The 19,409-nt window shown below is 35.9% G+C and overlaps 1 protein-coding gene across 1 annotated transcript in view; it reads left to right on the forward strand.

The window, feature by feature from the left end:
- Window positions 1–19,409, forward strand: part of NIPBL (NIPBL cohesin loading factor) — a 93,034-nt gene that overhangs the window by 17,411 nt on the left and 56,214 nt on the right. The window contains exon 8 of the mRNA XM_054398010.1: window positions 9,256–9,888. Within this exon, the coding sequence (XP_054253985.1) occupies window positions 9,256–9,888 (633 nt within the window). The remainder of the gene's footprint in view (window positions 1–9,255; window positions 9,889–19,409) is intronic.

The raw sequence follows: 19,409 nt of genomic DNA on the forward strand, positions 1-19,409 counted from the left end.
TCAGTCAGCCTTTTCAGTGTTGTGGAGCAAGAATGAGATACAATGGACTTTAATTGCAATCAGAGCTTCTAACTAGGTTTAAGTATAAACTTCTTCACTGTCAGGACAGCCAAGCTTTGGAAAAGGTTGCTCAGAGAATCTAAATTTTCTGTACTTGGAAGTTTTCAAGATTAGTCTGGGTAAAGCCTTGCATAATGTGACGTTGCTTACTCTGCTTTGGGTGTGAGGCTAGACTAAAGACCTCCTGAGGCCCCTTCTTAACCAAATTGTCCTGTGATCCTGTGACTGCTAGATGATCTTCTGGAGACATAAGCTGTGTAAAACAGTGATAGAAGAAACGTGACTCAAGTGTCAAGTGAGAAACACATGTATAGCATGTCAGCAGTATCAGTATTTCAAGAGGGATTGTGATAAAGGATTTGTAAGACTTGTGTAAATGACAAAGACTAAACGTGATTGGTTTTCTTTTTGTGAGCTTATCAGTTTAACTACATTGTGAATCTAGGCTGCTTCCACTCAGATATGTGATTGCTGTTCATCCAGAAGAATATTTGAATTACTTTTTTTGGTTAAAGTTGCTGCTGATTCCATTAGCTGTCTCAGAATTCTGTTTTGAAGGGATACATTTTCAAATTATTTCTGAAAACAATTTGATTGTATAGTTCAGTTTGTATTATTTCAGCATAAGAGGGGCTGGAAAAGTGTAGGAGGAGCTTTTTGTTTATTTAACTGTATGTTAGTTTTACTGAACTACTATTACAATGATGCTACTGCTTTGCCTTCTTAAAGGGATTAAGAAACCTTGAGAGAACTGTTTTGTGATGCTGCAAGAATCTTTGCAGGCAGTTGTATTTCAGAAATGTGTGGGAAACATGGATAATTACAGTGTTATTTAGAACATGAGATATCTCACAGTGAGGTTTTGGCCTGTGACTTGAAGTGGCCTGTGACTTGAAGTGAAAGGGAAATTTTCCAGTGATGGACAGACAGCAAGTATCTATGCTGAATGTCTTGTTTCTACTCTCTTTAGGCCTTGAATATTTAGCTGACAATTTGCAAACTTTGACACAGGAAATTAGCAAAATACTTCATTGTTTGTTAGGGAGGACAGAAAGAATAGACATCATCAGTCCAGAGAAAGATCTCAGAGAGGATGTTATAATATCTAAGCTTCCATAGAAACTTAAGGCAATTATTGCAGGTACAGATACAAACTGCAGTTCTGTAATTTTAACATGGAAGTCATGACTTCTTGGAGACTTGGACAATGTGATTGCACAGTCTTGAATTACTTTAAACTGAATGTAGCTGTCTGACAGAATCTGAATGAGGAAGAGGAAGAGAGAGATGGTAGAAGTCACATTTGCTATTTTGGCTAATCGTTCACTTACTTGGTGAAGTAAAATTTATACTACAGAAATCTTTGCTTTGCTGCTTCTCCAGTAAAGACACCAGAGCAGCTGAAGTTTTATCCAGAAGTTCTAGGCTAGTCTTTATTCCACTTTTTTGTTTGTTTGGTTTTGTTTTTTGTAAACTTATGCAGGCAGAAAATATCTCACCTTTTATGCTATCTTCTGTTACCACAACTACTTTAAAAATTAATTTCTGTAAATTCATCTATAAAGTATTAACATGGATTATCTTCCTCTTGTTGATCTTGCAAAATATTCTGTAAGTTCCATTACCCAAGATTGATTTCTTATAAAAATCCATTAGCTGATTGTTCTACTTTCCCACTGCTCTGAAACCTCAGAAAATACTTTTCTTTTTGGTTTTTTTTTCCTTAAGAACAGCTTCTAAAGGTCTATATAAAAGAAAGCCTTCAACAGTTTTCTTAGTCTATTAATTTCCAAAGAGAAGAATTCATATAATTTACAGTCCTGTTTTCTAAACTCCTGGAAAAACATCTTTAAGGACTAGCAACAACCCTTATGAAACAATGAAATTTTTCACTCTTTTCTAAAAATAAGTTGTATTCCCTCCAGCAATTTTTTATGGTTATTTTCTGAGTAATTTGGAAAGATTACTTTTATTTTCTTAGGGATTTTTAGGACTTCTCCAGAGAGATTCTTCTACACTTCATCTCTGAATGTATAGTGGGTTGCAAGAAGAATTGGGAATCTTTTCAAATCTGTATTACAGACTTCAGTACTCCCAAAGGTACTTGTTAAGAAAAATTATCACACCCTCTCTCATTCAAAAGAAAGGTGGAAGAAATGTATTCAAAGATTTTTATTTTTTTTTTCTGACCGGGTCAAAATAAATACTCAATCTTGCTTCTTTCTTCAAGTCGTAGTTTTTATGCAAGGTTGCTTCTGAAAACAGCAGTTCCAAAATAGAACAGCGAAAGCTGAGTTTTCTGTGAAACACTGAAAGCTCTGGAGAAAGTGGTGGGACTCTTTCCTGAGAACTCTTGAAAGACTAAGTGGGAAGTGAATAAAAAAAAACTCAGGGGGGCAGGCTCTTTTCAGTGGTTCACAGTGATAAGACAAGGAAAAACAGGTTCAAACTGGAACATAGAAGATTTCACCTTAACATGAGGAGAAACTTCTTTACAGTGAGGGTGACGGAGCTGGAACAGGCTGCCCAGGGGGGTTGTGGAGTCTCCTTCTTTGGAGACTTCCAAAACCCACCCGGATGCATTCCTGTGCGGACTACCCTAAGTGATCCTGCTTTGGCAGGGGGGGGTTGGACCCAATGATCTCTTGATGTCTCTTCCAGCTTCTGATATATTGTGATACCGTGATAAATATGTGTTCCTCTTTGCCCATCTCATGTGCTATCTCTTTAAGCTCAAATTTTAAATGAAGTTACTCTCCTTGAAAACAAATGTCAACACTATTAATCAAAATAAATTATCATTTCCTTCTATCTAGTGTAGATAGAAGGAAAGATAGAAGACTCTCAGAGAAAGATTGTGTAATTTTGAAAAAGATAGCAGGAAAGGACTTGGGAGCTTCCCATCTCATGCTGGAAGAGCTGTAACAGTTTCAGTCCCAATAACTTCCATCATCTTCTTTTTGGTTGGTTGGTTTGTTTTTAAAATGTCTGTAGTGGAGTTTCCTTACACTTGCCATGCAACCCGTTCAAATTCTATTCTCTTCTTGAATATTTTTTGTTGCAATTAGGCATGACACTTCTTGGGCAGAGGAAAACAGTTCAAGTCCTTTTTTTATAGCAGTCATTTACGTATGAAAGACTGTTAGAATATCTTGCACTAACCTAATCTTCTACAGACTGGACAACATGGCTTATTTCTATCATCTTTACATCAGTCATCATTTCTGAGCTTCTGACTGTCTTTGGTGCTTTTATTAGAATTCTAATTGATCTGTATTTGTCTTGATGTTGTACTGTCCTAAATTGTAGATACAGCTCTGTTTGAAGGCACGGAAGGATGACTAGTAAGAAAAGTACTGGAGACAGCTTTGAATGATACTACTATACAGTATGAGAGTATAAGGTTTTTTTGCTGATAACTTAGATTCATATTGCAAATTATTTACAACATATTGCTGTCTTTCTGTAGGGCTTATCTAACTTCCTCTCATGTTGTTACAATTGTTCTTTCTCAAATTACTAAGAAGTTTGTGCTCTCACTGAATTTCTTTTGTTTCAAAAGAAAATGGTGAATTTTGAGTCTGTTTTTAGAAGCAGTTGTGGGTCTCTCAGACTTGGCATCAAAAGCTGTTAGGATATTTAGATTAAATAAAATACTTTCTAATTGTGTTACATGGAAGTTATTAAGGGCAAATATTTTAAACTGTTAAGACAGTGCTCTGGAAAACTGCCCTTGTTCGTCTATACTCCCATAATCCATTTTTACAAGAACAATTTCACAGAATCACAGAATGTTAAGGGCTGGAAGGAACCTTGAAAGATTGTCTAGTCCAACCCCCCTGCCAGAGCAGGATCACCTATGCCAGAGCAGGATCACCTATACCAGATCACACAGGAACGCATCCAGGTGAGTTTTGAATATCTCCAGAGAGGGAGACGCCACAACCCCCCTGGGCAGCCTGTTCCAGTGTTGCGTCACCCTCGTGGTGAAAAAATTTTTCCTTATGTTTACATGGAACTTCTATGCCTTACCTTCCACCTTGTCTTGTCGTTGGGCATCACTGAGAAGAGCCTGACTCCATCCTCTTTACATACTTATAAACATTAATGAGGTCACCCCTTAATATCCTCTTCTCCAAGCTTCTTTGACCCAGCTCCCTCAGTCTCTCCCCATAAGGAAGATGTTCCACTCCGTTAATCATTGTTGTGGCTCTGCACTTGACTCTTTCAAGCAGTTCCCTGTTCTTCTTGAACTGAGGGGCCCAGAACTGGACACAATATTCCAGATGCAGCCTCATCAAGGCGCAGTAGAGGAGGAGGAGAACCTCTCTGGACCTACTAACCACAGTCCTTCTAATACACCCTAGAGTGGCATTGATCTTGGCCACAAGAGGACATTGTTGGCTCATGCTCATTCTTCCATCCACTAGGATCCCCAGGTCCTTTTCCCCTTCACTGCTCTCCAACAGGTCAGTCCCCAACCTGTACTGATTGATGAGGTTGTTCTTTCCCAGATATAAGACTCTACACTTGCCCTTGTTGAATTTCATTAAATTTCTCCCTGCCTGACTCTCCAGCACAATTTTGCAATAGGATATACTGCTGTCTTGGAGTATTTTTATCTTGATCATACTTACACAACTTGTTAGTGAAACTGTTTTCAGGAGCTATATAGAAAGACATGCTGAAGTCCAGATATGGCACTCTTTAATCCACAAAACCTACTGCTTTACAAAATATTTTTTTTTTAATTTAATGATACTTATGCTTACAAATTCACTTTGGAATATGACATCTTTATTATCTCAATCTTTGCAGAGAAATTGTTTTACTATGTACTTAAATTGTATAGACTGGGTAGTCTTACCACCCTTTTTCCCTTTTCGTGTCTGCTAGAAGCACAAATTCTCAAGGCAATGATTACCAATTCTGAAATTGTTTTGCCAGAGTTCCAAGATTAGTTTTTTTAATCCCATTTTCATAAGAACATGGCATTTATGTGGGAAGTAGTAAATGGGGTCACCTTTTATTAAATAAATGAGACATTCTGTTTATATATTTTAACAGCAGTCTTTTAAAATCTTCAGGCAGTGGTATATTCATCAGATCCATCAGCAGCAGCTTCTTAGCTCTTCCAGTAGGCAAGCATCAGTACAAGTGCAGTATGTAGGCTCTGGTTCTTTTCTCCTTCTCAAGCTTCTGGTTTTAGGAACTTATTTACAGTATAATTAATCAGAAGTGGTTTGATAATCCACATGTAGGACATATACATTCCTTAAAGTCTCTTTTTCCAGGGAATTTTCCAGTTAAAAGTCTGGAATGCTGCATCCAGTTTGTGCAATAATTTGATACCTACTTAAATAATGTTCCCAGGATCATTTTGGTTTAAAAAGGCATAGCATTTGAATGTTCCTGACATTTCTCTCTAATGTGCTGTCATCCAAGTCTTAGAGATTAGCCTTCACTTGTTCACTTTTTCCATCTTTCATGCATGGGGAACAGTACTTCAGGCAAGAGAGGATGTAGGATGGGTGAAAGACTTTCTGTCAATATCTGGGAACCTTTACCTGCAGGAGAGTTAAAGAAATACAAAGATACTGGTTTGAGTGACCCTTTGGATGTTGTTGTGCAAGCAGAAAGCTAGTAACTCCTTACAGTTCTGTAAAGTATGTGAATCCTAAGTTCTTGGTTACCTTAACAGTTATTTTTTAACCATGTAGATCACAACAGAGAATGTAATCAGTGGTGTGACTTGGATGCATCAACTTTGAAAAGCAAAAGGCCTGTTCTCTGAAAAGGCTTAGAGATGATCAGAGAAGCTATCATGAATGCTTACATAAGATGCAAGTAATGTGGTGTGGTTATAAAGTGTACAGACAATAACCGTAAGATGGAGAGGTCAGTGATGAGTGTAACTTCCTGAGCAGAAGCTTATTTGTTTGCTACCCAAGTTACTGATGCACAATGTGTAAGCGAAGCCAGTCCAGGGATAAACAAAGAAGAAATGGTTTCAAAACTTCACACATTCTTAAGAAAGTGAAGTCACTGTCAATGCAACACATTTTATAGTAACTTGCATTATAAAGAACTTCGTAAGAAATCAGTCAACAGAAAGAAGTTGCCACAGCAGTTGACAAAACTTTTTCCATAGTCGGTGCTATCTACTACTAGGAATCAGCAGGGTAATTAATTGATGTAGAGAACTACTCCCAGGTTTATTATGGATGATCAGGATGACTGTAAGTTGAAGACTATGAAGATACTGTTGATGAACCTATTCGTTCTCTATAGAGGCTTTATTTCCTACTGATGTTACCCACTTCTCACTGCATTTAGTGTTACCTGGTAGACCATCAATATTTGTGGTTCAGAAATGAACCACAGTGACCTTCCCAGATAAGTGGAGAATATCCTTTTATCTCACAAGTTGTACATATTCCTTTGTCACCAAAAGAGATTGCACAAAGTTCTTTCACGGTCACTGGAAGATCAGCTGTGGAAAGTCAGGGGTGGTGGTGTTCTTTGGGGTTTTTTTTCCTTGCATAGCCCTAGATTTAGGTTCCAAAGCTGCCTACATATTTCTCTGTTCTAAAATAATATTCCAAAGTGCAGTTTACTACCAAAGATCATTTCTAACCATCATCATGACTTGCTACATTGACAGCATTTTGTAGAAAAAACTTTCTCAACTTTAGAATTTCAACTGGTTCAGCAAACAGATCATAACTCTTTGTGTATTCTTTCTCTAAAAATATTTCTTCTGTTACCAGTGAGTTCTGTAAAAGCTTTGTTCTCAGGCACAAGTATTCTCCCTCAGGAAACCTTGTCGTCTTCAACAGTAATAAGCACAACTCTGTCTGTATGATATTTTGTCTAAAGTCTAAGCATCCAACAGAGTATAGTACATGGTTTAATATGTGATACCTCTTCAAAACTGCTGTCTATGGTAGAGTGAAACTGTTCCAGAATGATGCTTCTATTTTAATCTCTTTTCACCTTAACACATAGCTATTGTAGCTTCTGAGCCTCCTTATATCCAGAGACTTAACTGTCATTGGACATCTCAGAAATAAGTGAAATTATTTGCCAGGACACATACTCTTAAAATGTAGCTGACAAGCCTTTAATATCAACACCTGTGAGGAATTTCCTTCAGGAGGAAGATACATCTAAATGTCTATTCATAGTGCTAGCTCTGAGATAGAAAACTTTATTTTTCAGTTTCTTCATTTACTGGATTCAAAGTATATTCGACTGAATTCACTGAAATCCTTCTTCCCAGATGAATACCAAATCAGAACAATCTTGTCACATTTACTTGGAAGTTAGGACAAATGAGAACCAAATCTGTGTCCTCTATTTGAAGAGTAACTGAGAAAGAGTAAATGTTCTGTTGTTGCAACTTCATAAGTATCCATTTGAGAGAGAATTCAGGAGTAAGATCTCAGCAAGATCTTAGTGAAAAGTTTTGAGCTGCCTCTAGTATTTGCAGAAACAAAAGTGCAGCTTGTATTTCAAGAGTGGTGATCATTAGCATAAAAGAATGTGGTAGCTAATGGTTTCTGCTATATATTACAGTAAGACAATCTTGTACATTGCCAAAGAGATGATGGTAATTGGAGTGGAAGCATCACAGGAATAGGAATCTGTGGTGAAAGCACAGGCGGGCACAGAAGAAACATCTTCATAGGTTGTAGCCAGGACTCAGTACTGGTGGTTGAATGTGTTACCTAATTAGAGGAGCAGAAGTGGAGTAGTGGAAAGATCTTGAGAATCGGGATGAGTCAAGACAGAGATTCCCAACGTTGTGGATCTTATTGGCAGAGTATGTAGAGCTGATGGTCAAGGAGTTAGAAGAAAAACCCATGTCATGATTTCTCACAGAGTGTACTAGGGAGAAAAAAACAAGTTTAGCAGTTTTTGTAGAGTTGTCATCAGTAAAGGCACATCTTTGATACGAATTGAAGTTTTGCTAGAGGTATCTGTTCCTTTTTTTTCATCTACAGGTCAGTACATTGCTTAATCGTCCTTAATATTTGTAAAAATACCTGTTAGAAACTTAAGTTGTGGAATAAAGCTACTTTCTTCAGTGGTGTTTCTTGAATGCAGTACATGGGGACCTCTATTCCAATTACAGAATCACCCAGTTGGGTTTTGGTTGTTAAAAGTACTGACCTGTGATGACCTGAACCTGAAAGATTAGTAATAATCTCAGTCACTGCTTTCTGAAAAATCAGTATTTCCCAGTAAATGAATGGAATCTGATAAATGTTTGCTTTAACAAGAGGAGGCTGCCCCTATTGCTCCAGCCAATTTCATCCCACAACAATATTCCTTTTTAAACCAAAGATTGCAGCTCGAAATTATACCTGGGACAAGTTGAAAAGCTCCTGTTTTCCAAAGCTTTTTGAGGGAGCTAACAGTTAGGGGTAGTTGGTTTAACTTGAGAAACAAAAAATTTAAGTGTGATAAATTGGAGAACATTTTTGATAATCCCCTCTCAAAAAATTTCTTTAGGTACATGCAAAATCTGGAAGGAGTGCATGTAGAAGTAAAAATTTACATGCTTAAAACAAAAAGGGGAGAAATTAAGTCAGGGAGTGGTAGAAAAATACCATAGTGTTTTCTCGATACTAGTGAGTGGAAGAGGTTGGAGTTTGCCTAAAATAAAATATTTTTTTAAATCACTATTAATTTTTTTTTAAAGTCATGTGTATGTTTGAATGCTTCTTTTGGTTTTCTTTTTTTAGTTAAAAAAAGTGTGTCTGAAATGGCTAATTCCTATACACTGATCATTAAATCTTCGTCACTGGACCTTATTAAGAATCTTTTGATCTTTCCTTTTTCTGTAATCAACTTGCTTTCATTGATGATTTTCTAATAGTTGATATTCTGAACCTGCAGGTACTATTTTTACTTATTCTTTTTTGGTGGTGGGTTTTTTGTTCCATCTTCTCTGAAATGATCCCTTCTCTACCTGCCGTGGGCTGCTAAAATTCCTAGGAAATACACTGCAGCTATCTGGATTACATCTTGATCTAGGAATGATACGCTTCCTACCAATCTTACTGAGATCTTTTATGAACACAGATATATATAGAAATACACATTAAAATTATGTAGGTTATATTTAGTGTGTTTTTATATGAACATGAAACAACATAACTGTTCAGTTTTTCTGAATTATTATTCTAGGATCAAGACAACCTTTAATCCAACAATCTCAACCTCCACCTTATTCATCACCTAGAGATGTTCCCCCAGACATATTGTTAGATTCTCCAGAAAGAAAGCAAAAGAAACAAAAGAAAATGAAGTTAGGCAAAGATGAAAAAGACCAGACTGAAAAAGCTGCAATGTATGATATCATTAGTTCTCCTTCCAAGGACTCCACTAAGCTTACATTAAGACTCTCTCGTGTAAGATCTTCGGATATGGACCAGCAGGATGATATGCTTTCTGGTTTGGAAAACAGCAGTGTGTCAGAGAGTGATATTCCTTTTAATGTGCAGTACCCAGGACAGACTTCTAAAACACCCGTTACTCCACAGGATGTTAACCGCCCACTAAACTCTGCTCAGTGTTTGCCACAGCATGAACAGACAGCTTTCCTTCAGGCACAACAAGTGCCTGTTTTACAACAGAACACTTCAGTTGCTGCAAAACAACCTCAAACTCCTGTGGTACAGACACAGCAACAGGTTTCGCAACAAGGAACAATAACGTCATATGATGAAGTAGAATTGGATGCATTGGCTGAAATTGAGCGGATAGAACGTGAATCAGCTATTGAAAGGGAGCGATTTTCAAAAGAAGTGCAAGATAAAGGTAAAAGGATTGTGTGTGTGTGTATACACTATATATATTATAAATATATATATGTGCATATAAACCCCATATATACATATTTTTAAAAAATCTTCCTGTCATTGTCACATAGTTCAATTCTGTTTACGCAGTGTAGGTTCCTCTGTGACATGCATTTCCATTTCCCTTCATCAATGATCTGTAATCTCTCATATATGCATATTTTGAATCTCTAGTAGTTTTAATGAATGGAAAGTGAAGTTCTTCTGTTTCAGAATTCCTTTTAAGCTACTCTTATTTTGAACCATGAGACTGGATGAAGTACAACTGATGTTGTTTATAGTTTCCAAATTCCCATCAGCACCATTAGTCAAAAATTGTAATAAGTTTTGGTAGTTGAATTATTAAACTACCCATGTTGCCTAATCTAAGAAAATACAGTAAAACTCTTTCATCCTATTTCTGTTTATATCCCCATTTGAACCTAATGTGAAGGAGGTGGTAGATTAAAATCATATTTATTCTTTTACAGGCAGTGTGGTGATTGGGTAATATGTATTACTATGTTGTCTTCAATGTTTGTTTGTTATTATGTAGGCATTACAAGCTTTAGAGAACTACCATGTATCTATATGTTCTCTAACACACAGACAGATGAGTATCTGAAATATTTTTTCTTGACTTCGGTAGCTGTACTGGTTGTCTTAACTGATTACATTGATTCTGTCCTCTTTGGGGCTTTTTTGTTTGGTTTGGTTTTTCTATTGTTAACTGGTTTGAAGGTCTTAGGTTTCAGAAATCTCTAAAGTAAATGCAAAACCTACACTTAAATCTTAAAGATAGTATTAGTTTTATAAATTAAGAGAGTGATAGGTTAACAAATGTCTTTCAGAAGCTTCATCTGTACTGTGTTTAACTTCTGAGAAAAAAATCTTCTGTCATTTAATGCTAATTTATTCAACAATTCCAAGAACAATCTTGAAGAATGCGGAATGGTACAAATTCTGATTTTGGAAGTTCATAGATGAAAATGGCCAATGACACACTTGCATGAATGCAAGTGAATTGACATACAGTTTGGATCTTGAACCAGCAGAAAGAACACAAATTTTCTCCTTAAGACTTTTTTTTTGTTTCTTAAAGATGATACAGAGAGGGAAGAGGTTGGTTGTGTGTGTGTGTGTATTGTGTGTTTGCAAATGTAGTTGTTGCAATAACTGAAAGGTTTAACTTCTTAGGTATTTTTTATTTGGTAACTAATTAAGTCTTTTTAAGAAATATTGCTTGGAGAAAATGGAGAAAATATGTGCTCACCTGGAAAGAGATTTCTGCTGTCTTCAATTTTAAAGTATTGAAATGGGGAATTTGTTACTTTGCTTAAATCTCTTCTACTAATTTTAAATTTGTTGATGGAGAGTTTGTGGTTTGTCTCCTAATGCTTCAAAAGTGACTTATATCTGTACACTTCAAATATAATCTCCAGCATGTTTTAGCTGAGAAGCTTCTAGAAAAATGCTCTGTGTTTTTGGTGGTGCAGAGCATCTTTCACACAGTGGAGCAAGACTAAAACACACTCTCTTCTATTCTGGCTTTCAGGAGATGTGGAGCATTAGTTGTAAAGTTTATTTAAAGTACATAGCCGCAGCATATGTTTCTTTCGGAGAAAGGAGTGATTTTTTATAGAATGTGAAGTCTCCCCTTCACCACTATTCAATAACCATCCTCGCAAATAAGGATCCCAACCTTATGCTTCCCTTCCTACCTTCATCCTCTGGCATATCTCTTCCTGAATTTCTGCAATTGCTGTGAATCAGGTGCAAGAGTTGCTGCCTTACATTGCTCATATTTTTTGGTTATGCATTTGCCATTGATTGCTAGTTTGTACTATGTCTACAAGTTGTACTCTGGGATTGTTTTAGTTACAACCATTTGATCTGGTGTGGCTGTAGGAGTAAACTTCCTCATATTGTTCCTATGGAAATACGTCTGTTAGAAATATATCAAATAACTTCTAAATATGTCATTGGTTTTTGCAAAACTGCTTACCGTATTTATGCAAAAGCCTGACATTTGTGCATTTTAGTACCTACACTGTAACTTCAGATCACCTTATGTCAAGAAATAGTGTGATTGTAGCAAGTACTTTGTCTAATTAGAAAAAGAATACTTAGTGCTAGAGTGCTAGATGGTGCTTTACAGTACAAGTGTCCTTCTAGAGAACTTAGCATGCTAGTACATGCTAAAAACTGCATGAAACATCTTTTCTGCTTTTATAATCAAAGTATAGCAATATGTGTTACAGTCATACTACACTTGCTGTGTAGGTAAGATTGTTTTCCGTAAACTACTTTGAATGGAATTGTACTCTCAAGCTTTGATAGAATATTAGTGGTCTTTTCTGTTCTTTTTTCTTACACCTGAACTCTCTGTATGCTTCATCAGATGTTTTCAGATGCTTTCTTTTTAACAGTATGGCTTTGGTTGGACATGACACGTTCTTACTGAGGAAAGGCAGGATTTGGTCAGGGGCTCTTGCTAATTGTTTGTAACTTCTACACTTGCCTTCGCCATGCTGAGGTTGAAGTCTTTTTATAATGTTTGTTACAGGTGAGAAATGGGGATTGGAGCCCTGTGGTAATTATAGTACCTTCTGTAATAAATTGCTACTTCTAGCAAAACTGTAAAAATATTTACTTCTGCCAAACAAAGTCTTTTGAAGTGGAAGGCAGTCTCTGTTTCAGGATTTTGCAAAAGTGCATTCTTTGAAAAGCAATATACCTTTCTGGAGCCTGATTGTCATGCGTTTGCATTTTGAAAAAGGAATTCTTAATGGAAAAATCACAAATGTGAACGCTGGCAGATTCAACCTAATGTATTTCAAATATGCACAAGGAGTGGTTTTATAATATAGACCTTTTGCATCACATCTGAGTGCTTTTCAGAATTCTGTTTTTCTAGTTCAGTTCTTTTGGTCTGTTTGGATCCTGGAGGAATTACAGCATCACTGAATGTTAGGGGGTGGATTATACGGTCTTTCCATCATGACCTAGAAGTGTGAAGTTAAAAAAATAATTGGTTTCATCCATGTCCTCTGTGTGGAAGGACAAGAGTCCATCTCCTTTTACTACTTTTGCCATCAAGGATGTCTTGCAAGTAATTGATCTGTATATGTTAATGAAAAGAGTAGTTGGAGATATTTAACAGCCTTAGAACAAATAACTAAGTCCACAAGTGACATATGTCAGGTCTTCAGTCCCTGTTGCCCCTCTCACAATGGATTCCATACCCTCATCAAATATAAATTCTGATCATAATGCTAGATCATATCTTCTCTTTTTAAAAGATGTGTAATATTACAGGTAGATCCAACTATTATTTATCAATGCTATCTGAGATTAAAAAAAAGGTAATTTGAAAGGGCTGATACAGAAAGGGATTATTTTATCTACAACAATTGACTACAAATGAACTATCCTCTGCTAGGTGCATTGTGATATTTTGATGATACAATTTCTTCAGAAAGGTAATGAAATCTTCACTCACTCTTCTTTTCTAAGCACTGTCAAAAGTCATATTTCCTATATTATTTAGCGGTGTTGAATACTTTTAAAATAAGTAGAAGTCTATACTCCAAACATATTTTCTGTTCACTGAACTGGAGTTTTTAACTCTTCACATTGTACTAAGCTAACTACTCCTAGAAGGAAATCCTGCTTGGTTTTTAGAAAACTCAGAAATCCCAGGAATTTCTATTCTACTCAGGAATCTTTTTTTTTCCTTGGCTGGGAGGAAACCTTGAGAGAGAAGTTTCATTCTGGTAATCTCAGTTCGTTGTATTAGCTTGTGTGTTGCCACTGTTCAGATAGAAGTGGGCTATTTTTATGTGTAGTCAGTTAGTTCAAAGATAGTCACTTCTGGTCTAAATGTTTCCTAGAACATTACAGTAAATTCTTCTTTTTAATCAAGGTTTGGACCTGTTACCAAATGAATTTTCAGTTTCAAGATTTATACCTCCAGATCTTTCATATTTATCTTAAAACTTCAAATTCTGTGAATCAAAAATACTTAAAGACGTTAATAAATGAAACTTTGAGCCTTCTAAGAAGGGGAAAAGGGAAGATAACCATGAAAACTTCTTGAAAAAGAAGAATGTAGCCCATCTTTTATCAAATTCTTGTTCGAATTGCTTTAGTTATTTAAGATTAGCTTAATTTTAACATGAGCTCTTCCATACATACACTGTAGATTTTAGGCTGCATTGAAGACACTTCTATATAATACAGTTTCTTTAATAGATTAAAGAGTTCTTCTTTTACTTACAAAAGGAACTTTTCTCTGGAGTTTGTGAGAAGATAAATCATTAATCACTAACCATTTCATTGGGAGGCTAATACTTTCTTAAGCTTAAAGGCATTATAAGTGTTTTTTAAAATGAGGCAAACCTACTTGTACCTGTGTTTTTTTCCCTATATATTTTACCTCCAAGGATCCATTTTACCCACATCTTTGGAATCTTTCTCTGGATTCTTTGAATTAGGAAGAAGTGAAGCTGTCATAACTTTATTTCCAATAATTGGATCAGTTAGGGGGCATTTGGATGCTTGCTGCGGGCCCTTTTGGCTTTTTAGTTCGTTTCAAGCCCATAGCAGCAGAAACACACATCCCAAGCGTGTGAATCTGCCGGAACAAAACTCAAAACTACAGTTATAGGTAAGTAACCTTTTTGTCTTACCTTTTAAGTTCTTACCCAGCTTCTCTCCCTTTCTCCCCGTTTCCTGTCTTCCTGTAAAAATTCCAAAAGAAGAAGCTAATGGAAAAACACTATTAAGAGTGAATAAATTATTTATATCTAATTATATGTAGCAAATTAATGAAACAATAGAATATGTAATTATAACCAGTGTATTAGCATTCATTTCCAAAAATATGTTACCAGAATTTTTCTTTTTAAAAAATGGAGCTACAAGTGTAGTCATTTGTATAGTGATCTTGCAGAGGATTGCAGTGACTAATACCTTGAAGATAAAATATGTCTGTGAGTAGGACAATGTGACAATTAAGTATTATGTATTTTGTGTATATAAGCTTTCATTAGGGCTGCATTTCGTAGTGTGATATAATGGATGAAACTGGCATCTTGTATAGCTTTCCAAAGAAAAAGCAGCTTTGCAACCTAGAGTTTCTATAGTGGAAAGATATTTTTTTGTTTTCCTCTCTATTTTTGTTCAGACATGTTTTAGGATAAGAAGAAAGAAATTCCTCTTCTATCTAGAGAAATTAAAATGAAGTGTTGCAGTGTTTCCAACTATGTAGGAAAAAGAATTTTTGTATGTTTTTGTAAAGAATTACATACTGACTGAATGAAAACAAGCTTAAAAAAAAAAAGCAGAGGTGCCTTTTTTCGTGGCATTTACCTTTTGCTTCTCTTCTGTAACATCATATCAAATTCCTCCTTACCTCAGGTGCTTTATGTAGAATAGGGCAGAAGCTTGCTATTTCAACAACTGTAGAAAAAAATTAACACTGAGTAGTTTGGGGGTTGGTTTGTTTGTTTGTTTTAATCTGTAGTGTAAACTAAGATTACAAAATTAAATATAACTAGATTCAAGGCATCATAAATAAGTAGTTTTCGTAAGTCTGCTCTTAAATTGTGTTGCATTTTCTTTTGAAATTGAATGCTACGTTTTGTAATTCCAAGTAATTGCACTTCACATTTTGCTCAGATATTTTATCAATTTGGTTTTGTAGAATTACAGTTTTGTAAACTAATCATATGGATAAAACCCATCATTTGTGTCATAAAAATCTCTCTCAGAGAAAATAATAATGTTTATTAAAGCCATATTCAATTCAGAGTGATGAAGTTTACAGCTTCCAGTCTCTGAACAAGTGTAGTTATTTGATTCTCTTTCTGTAGTTCGGTTCTTGTTCTGTTCTAGTGTAATCTTTCTTTTCTGTTAGTGTAGTTGACAGGGAATAATAAGTTAAGTAGAAAAATTTGCAAGATCGTATTTCATTCTCCAGTTATACTGATCACATTATTGTTATATGTAAGGAAACACACAAAATACTACCAAAGTAAAGATTCTGAAGTCTGCTACACCCTAAGGCGTGTGAGAGACTTATGTGGTCTTTTTGCGTTTTGTCCTGAGTTTGGACCATCCCTCTTGATGGGCTTTCCTTCTTGCCCAGTGATAAGAAGTTTAATAAAGTCTTTTAACAGATTGCTAACAATTAGCATCTTTTTCTGTTTAGATTCTCAGAAATTCAACAGCTGGAAACCCTCTAGTCTCTATACAGAATATGCTATATTCTGATAGCATATTCATGGTTGTACTTTCTTATTTCTTCTGTAAGGGAGCAAGCAGTGAGAAGAAAATTTTTTGGTCATCTTCTGAATCTCTTCTTCAAGGGGAGGAGCTACTATGGCAATCTCTTCTGCTAATGAGAAGAATACTCTGGTTGTTGAATTCTTTGTTTATTGGAATATATCCTTGCGAGATTAGGTGACAGCAAACTCTTGTGGTCAGTAATTTTGACTGTTCATGAAGGAGTAGAAAGATAAGAATAGATTTTTGCCCTCACTCCATTGATAGGTCATCAGTACCATTAAAATAATTTTAAACCTTCCTTATACCCAGATTGGATTTATTGGTTTAGATTCTTGTGGTCTATAGAGCAGTGTTGGCTGGTGGGACAGGACACTTGGGCAACTTTGAAGAGATCTGTGAAAAATAACTAAGAAAATAAAAAGTTGTCAGTAAATATAGGTTTGTTATTTAGAAATACAGCTGTGTGTTACCTGTTGAAAATTACTAATCTTGATGTTAGCTTAAATAAGATGGTAATTGACCTCTGGCTGAATTGTCTAATAGTGTTAAAAACTAGAAAGTTTGACAATAATTGCATAGGACTTAATTCTATTTATGGCAGATGTAAGTATTTGGAGGCATATCCCAGAAATCTCTTAGCAGTGTGAGTGTTTTAAAATGTGAAACACTTACTCAGTTTTTAAAAGAAGAAAGTTTGTACTGGAGTCATTCAAGTGGTTCATCCAGAATTCAGCATTAGAGGATTCAATATTCTTTGCGGTTCTGAATCACAGAATCAACAAGGTCGAAAGAGACCTCCAAGATCCTACTATTGAAAATATTGAAGAGGAGTACCTTCACATTTAACCATCTTAGAAATAAAATATCCAGTTGAATCCCTTAAAAGGTGTAAAAGGGGAAGTGGTATTTCTCCGTTGAATCTTCAAGATTATTCAAGATCATTTGGACATCTCTGGATTTCTGAATCTACCAAACAGCATTAATAGAATTCTGCTAGAATGAAGTTTAGCAGTCATGCCCATAGTTACTATTTGGACTTGTTGTCTTTTCACAGATACCTACTAAAGGCCCATTTAAGTTTGCTAGAAGTAGCAGTTCTAGAAGTTTTTTAGGCTGTCATCTTATATTCATCTGTCATTAATATGTCATCATATTAATCTGGCCTTAAGGCAGTCACCAAGTTTGCAAGAAAGCAGTATCATTGAAAACTTCAGCACTGATGGTGTTCTCACTGCTGCTTTGGAAAGATTTCAAGTTAATGGAAGAATGAAGATAGTTCTTTAATATAGATCCCCTCATCTAGCTGCTGTACCTAACACTTGCTCATCTTCTAAGTTCATCAGTGGATATTCTTCAAATCATAATTCACTTGCAGTTTCAGCAGAAATGTATTTGATGGTATCCGGTTATTCCAGTGTAGTGTGTTTTTGCACAAAGATTCTGCAGTAATCAATTAATGTCTAAAAACACCCACTGCTTTGCCATATAAGTATTTCCAAAGATAAAGACCAAAACCTGTCCACAGGAATGCTGTTCATAAGAGGATACACGAGAGAGAACCGCTTAGAAATCTAGATAATATTTTTTCCATTTCAATCTTGTAGTTCCTGTAATGTTTTGTTTCTTGCAACTGCAATGACCCATTTAATTTAAGAGAACACCTCTACTGTTTTTTCTAAGGTAGCTTGCCTACTGGTGAGCATGTTGCAATGTAAAGACAATGTCTATGTGGATCTACCAAGCCAAAAGGGTGCATACATAAAAAGAGTAATTGAGATCAGGCTGTGCTCTGACCTATCATGAGTTTGTTCAAGGAGTTGAACAAATGAATCTGAATAATGTTTCTAAAACAATGTGAAAAAAAGAAACCTGAACAGTCGATATGTAATGTAGTCATAAAGCTTTTATGAGGCTTACTACCTTTTATTTTGAAAACTATTACAAAGAAGGAAGCAAAAAATATCCTTACTGTACTTTACTGTCTCAAGAGTTTGTGAGCCAACACATTCAGAACTGTGGATGGGTTTGAGCCTAGGTCTGCAAGGTTTGTAAGAAAAAAGTTAGTCTGATTATTTTGGCAAAGACTTATATCCTGATAATAAAAAGAAATTCTGCTGTCTACGGAATAGAGTGGATGATGTTTGGATGCTGATGCCTCAAAGATAAAAAATTCATCTGTTCATCAAAACTTTAAGGGGTCTTGGGACTCATGACTTAACAAAGTAGACAGATGCAAACTGGCACATACTTGATTGTAAAAGAGAAGACATGAAGATATTTGTTTTCAGGGGGTAATTACTCTCTCCTCTCTGATTCTATATCGACTGTTCTCTCATAGTTCAAAGTGAGAGGAAGATTTTGTAAAGCCCTCGAATCCCAATGGTGTGTTTCAGATTTCTGAAGCTGTCATGGCAACTTAAAAAGTTTTGTGCTCATTCAGTGGAGTTTTTTCATCATGCTTAATGAAGATAGTAGTTAGTAGTACTATGATCTCATCCTACATTTTATGCCCTAGTTCAACCTCATATTTTCATATACTTGCACCAACTTTTTTGTCCTGGATCCGGAAATCTCATAGACGAAAACAGTAATGATCAAGCCTAATTCTGAGGATCGCCATCAACATGCACTGGAAATACGAAGAACTCTGTGAGTAATCTGTAACTCTGTCTGCAATCACCTTGCCATTTAAAAAAAGAAAACGTTGCAGGTGTCCCTTGCATCTGAGATAAGACATCAGCAGATTGTGGGTATAGTAATTTTCTAAAACATTGCTATTTGTATAGTTTACAAGAGAAACAGAGAATGTGCATCAGCAAAACTCTACTTGGAGGGAGTATGTATGCCAAGTTGTGATGTGATCATCTACTTATGTTCGTAACTTGACATTTTGGATAATGCGGGGCAGCAGCATTTTGAGCCTGGTCAGTTACAGAAGTTTTAAGTGATAACCTTGGTGCTCCTTTAATTGGTTTGGTTTCTTATCTTGGAGTCTTCAGCATGAGGGCTCCAAAAGGTGAGTGTTGGTTAATCCAGCTACAACTCTTTGAGGCATTGGAGCTTCTGGCTGTCTGCTTTGCTCCTATAGTAGGGTAAGCAGAAGGAAACATTTGCTTGGCTGACTCATTGAGCCTGGTGAGTTAATGCAGATAATCTTCACTGATGCATTAGGTGGTGCATTGGACAATGAAATGTGTTTGTGGAAATATG

The sequence above is a fragment of the Indicator indicator genome, chromosome Z, assembly GCF_027791375.1.
Source record: "Indicator indicator isolate 239-I01 chromosome Z, UM_Iind_1.1, whole genome shotgun sequence".
Taxonomy (NCBI): domain Eukaryota; kingdom Metazoa; phylum Chordata; class Aves; order Piciformes; family Indicatoridae; genus Indicator; species Indicator indicator.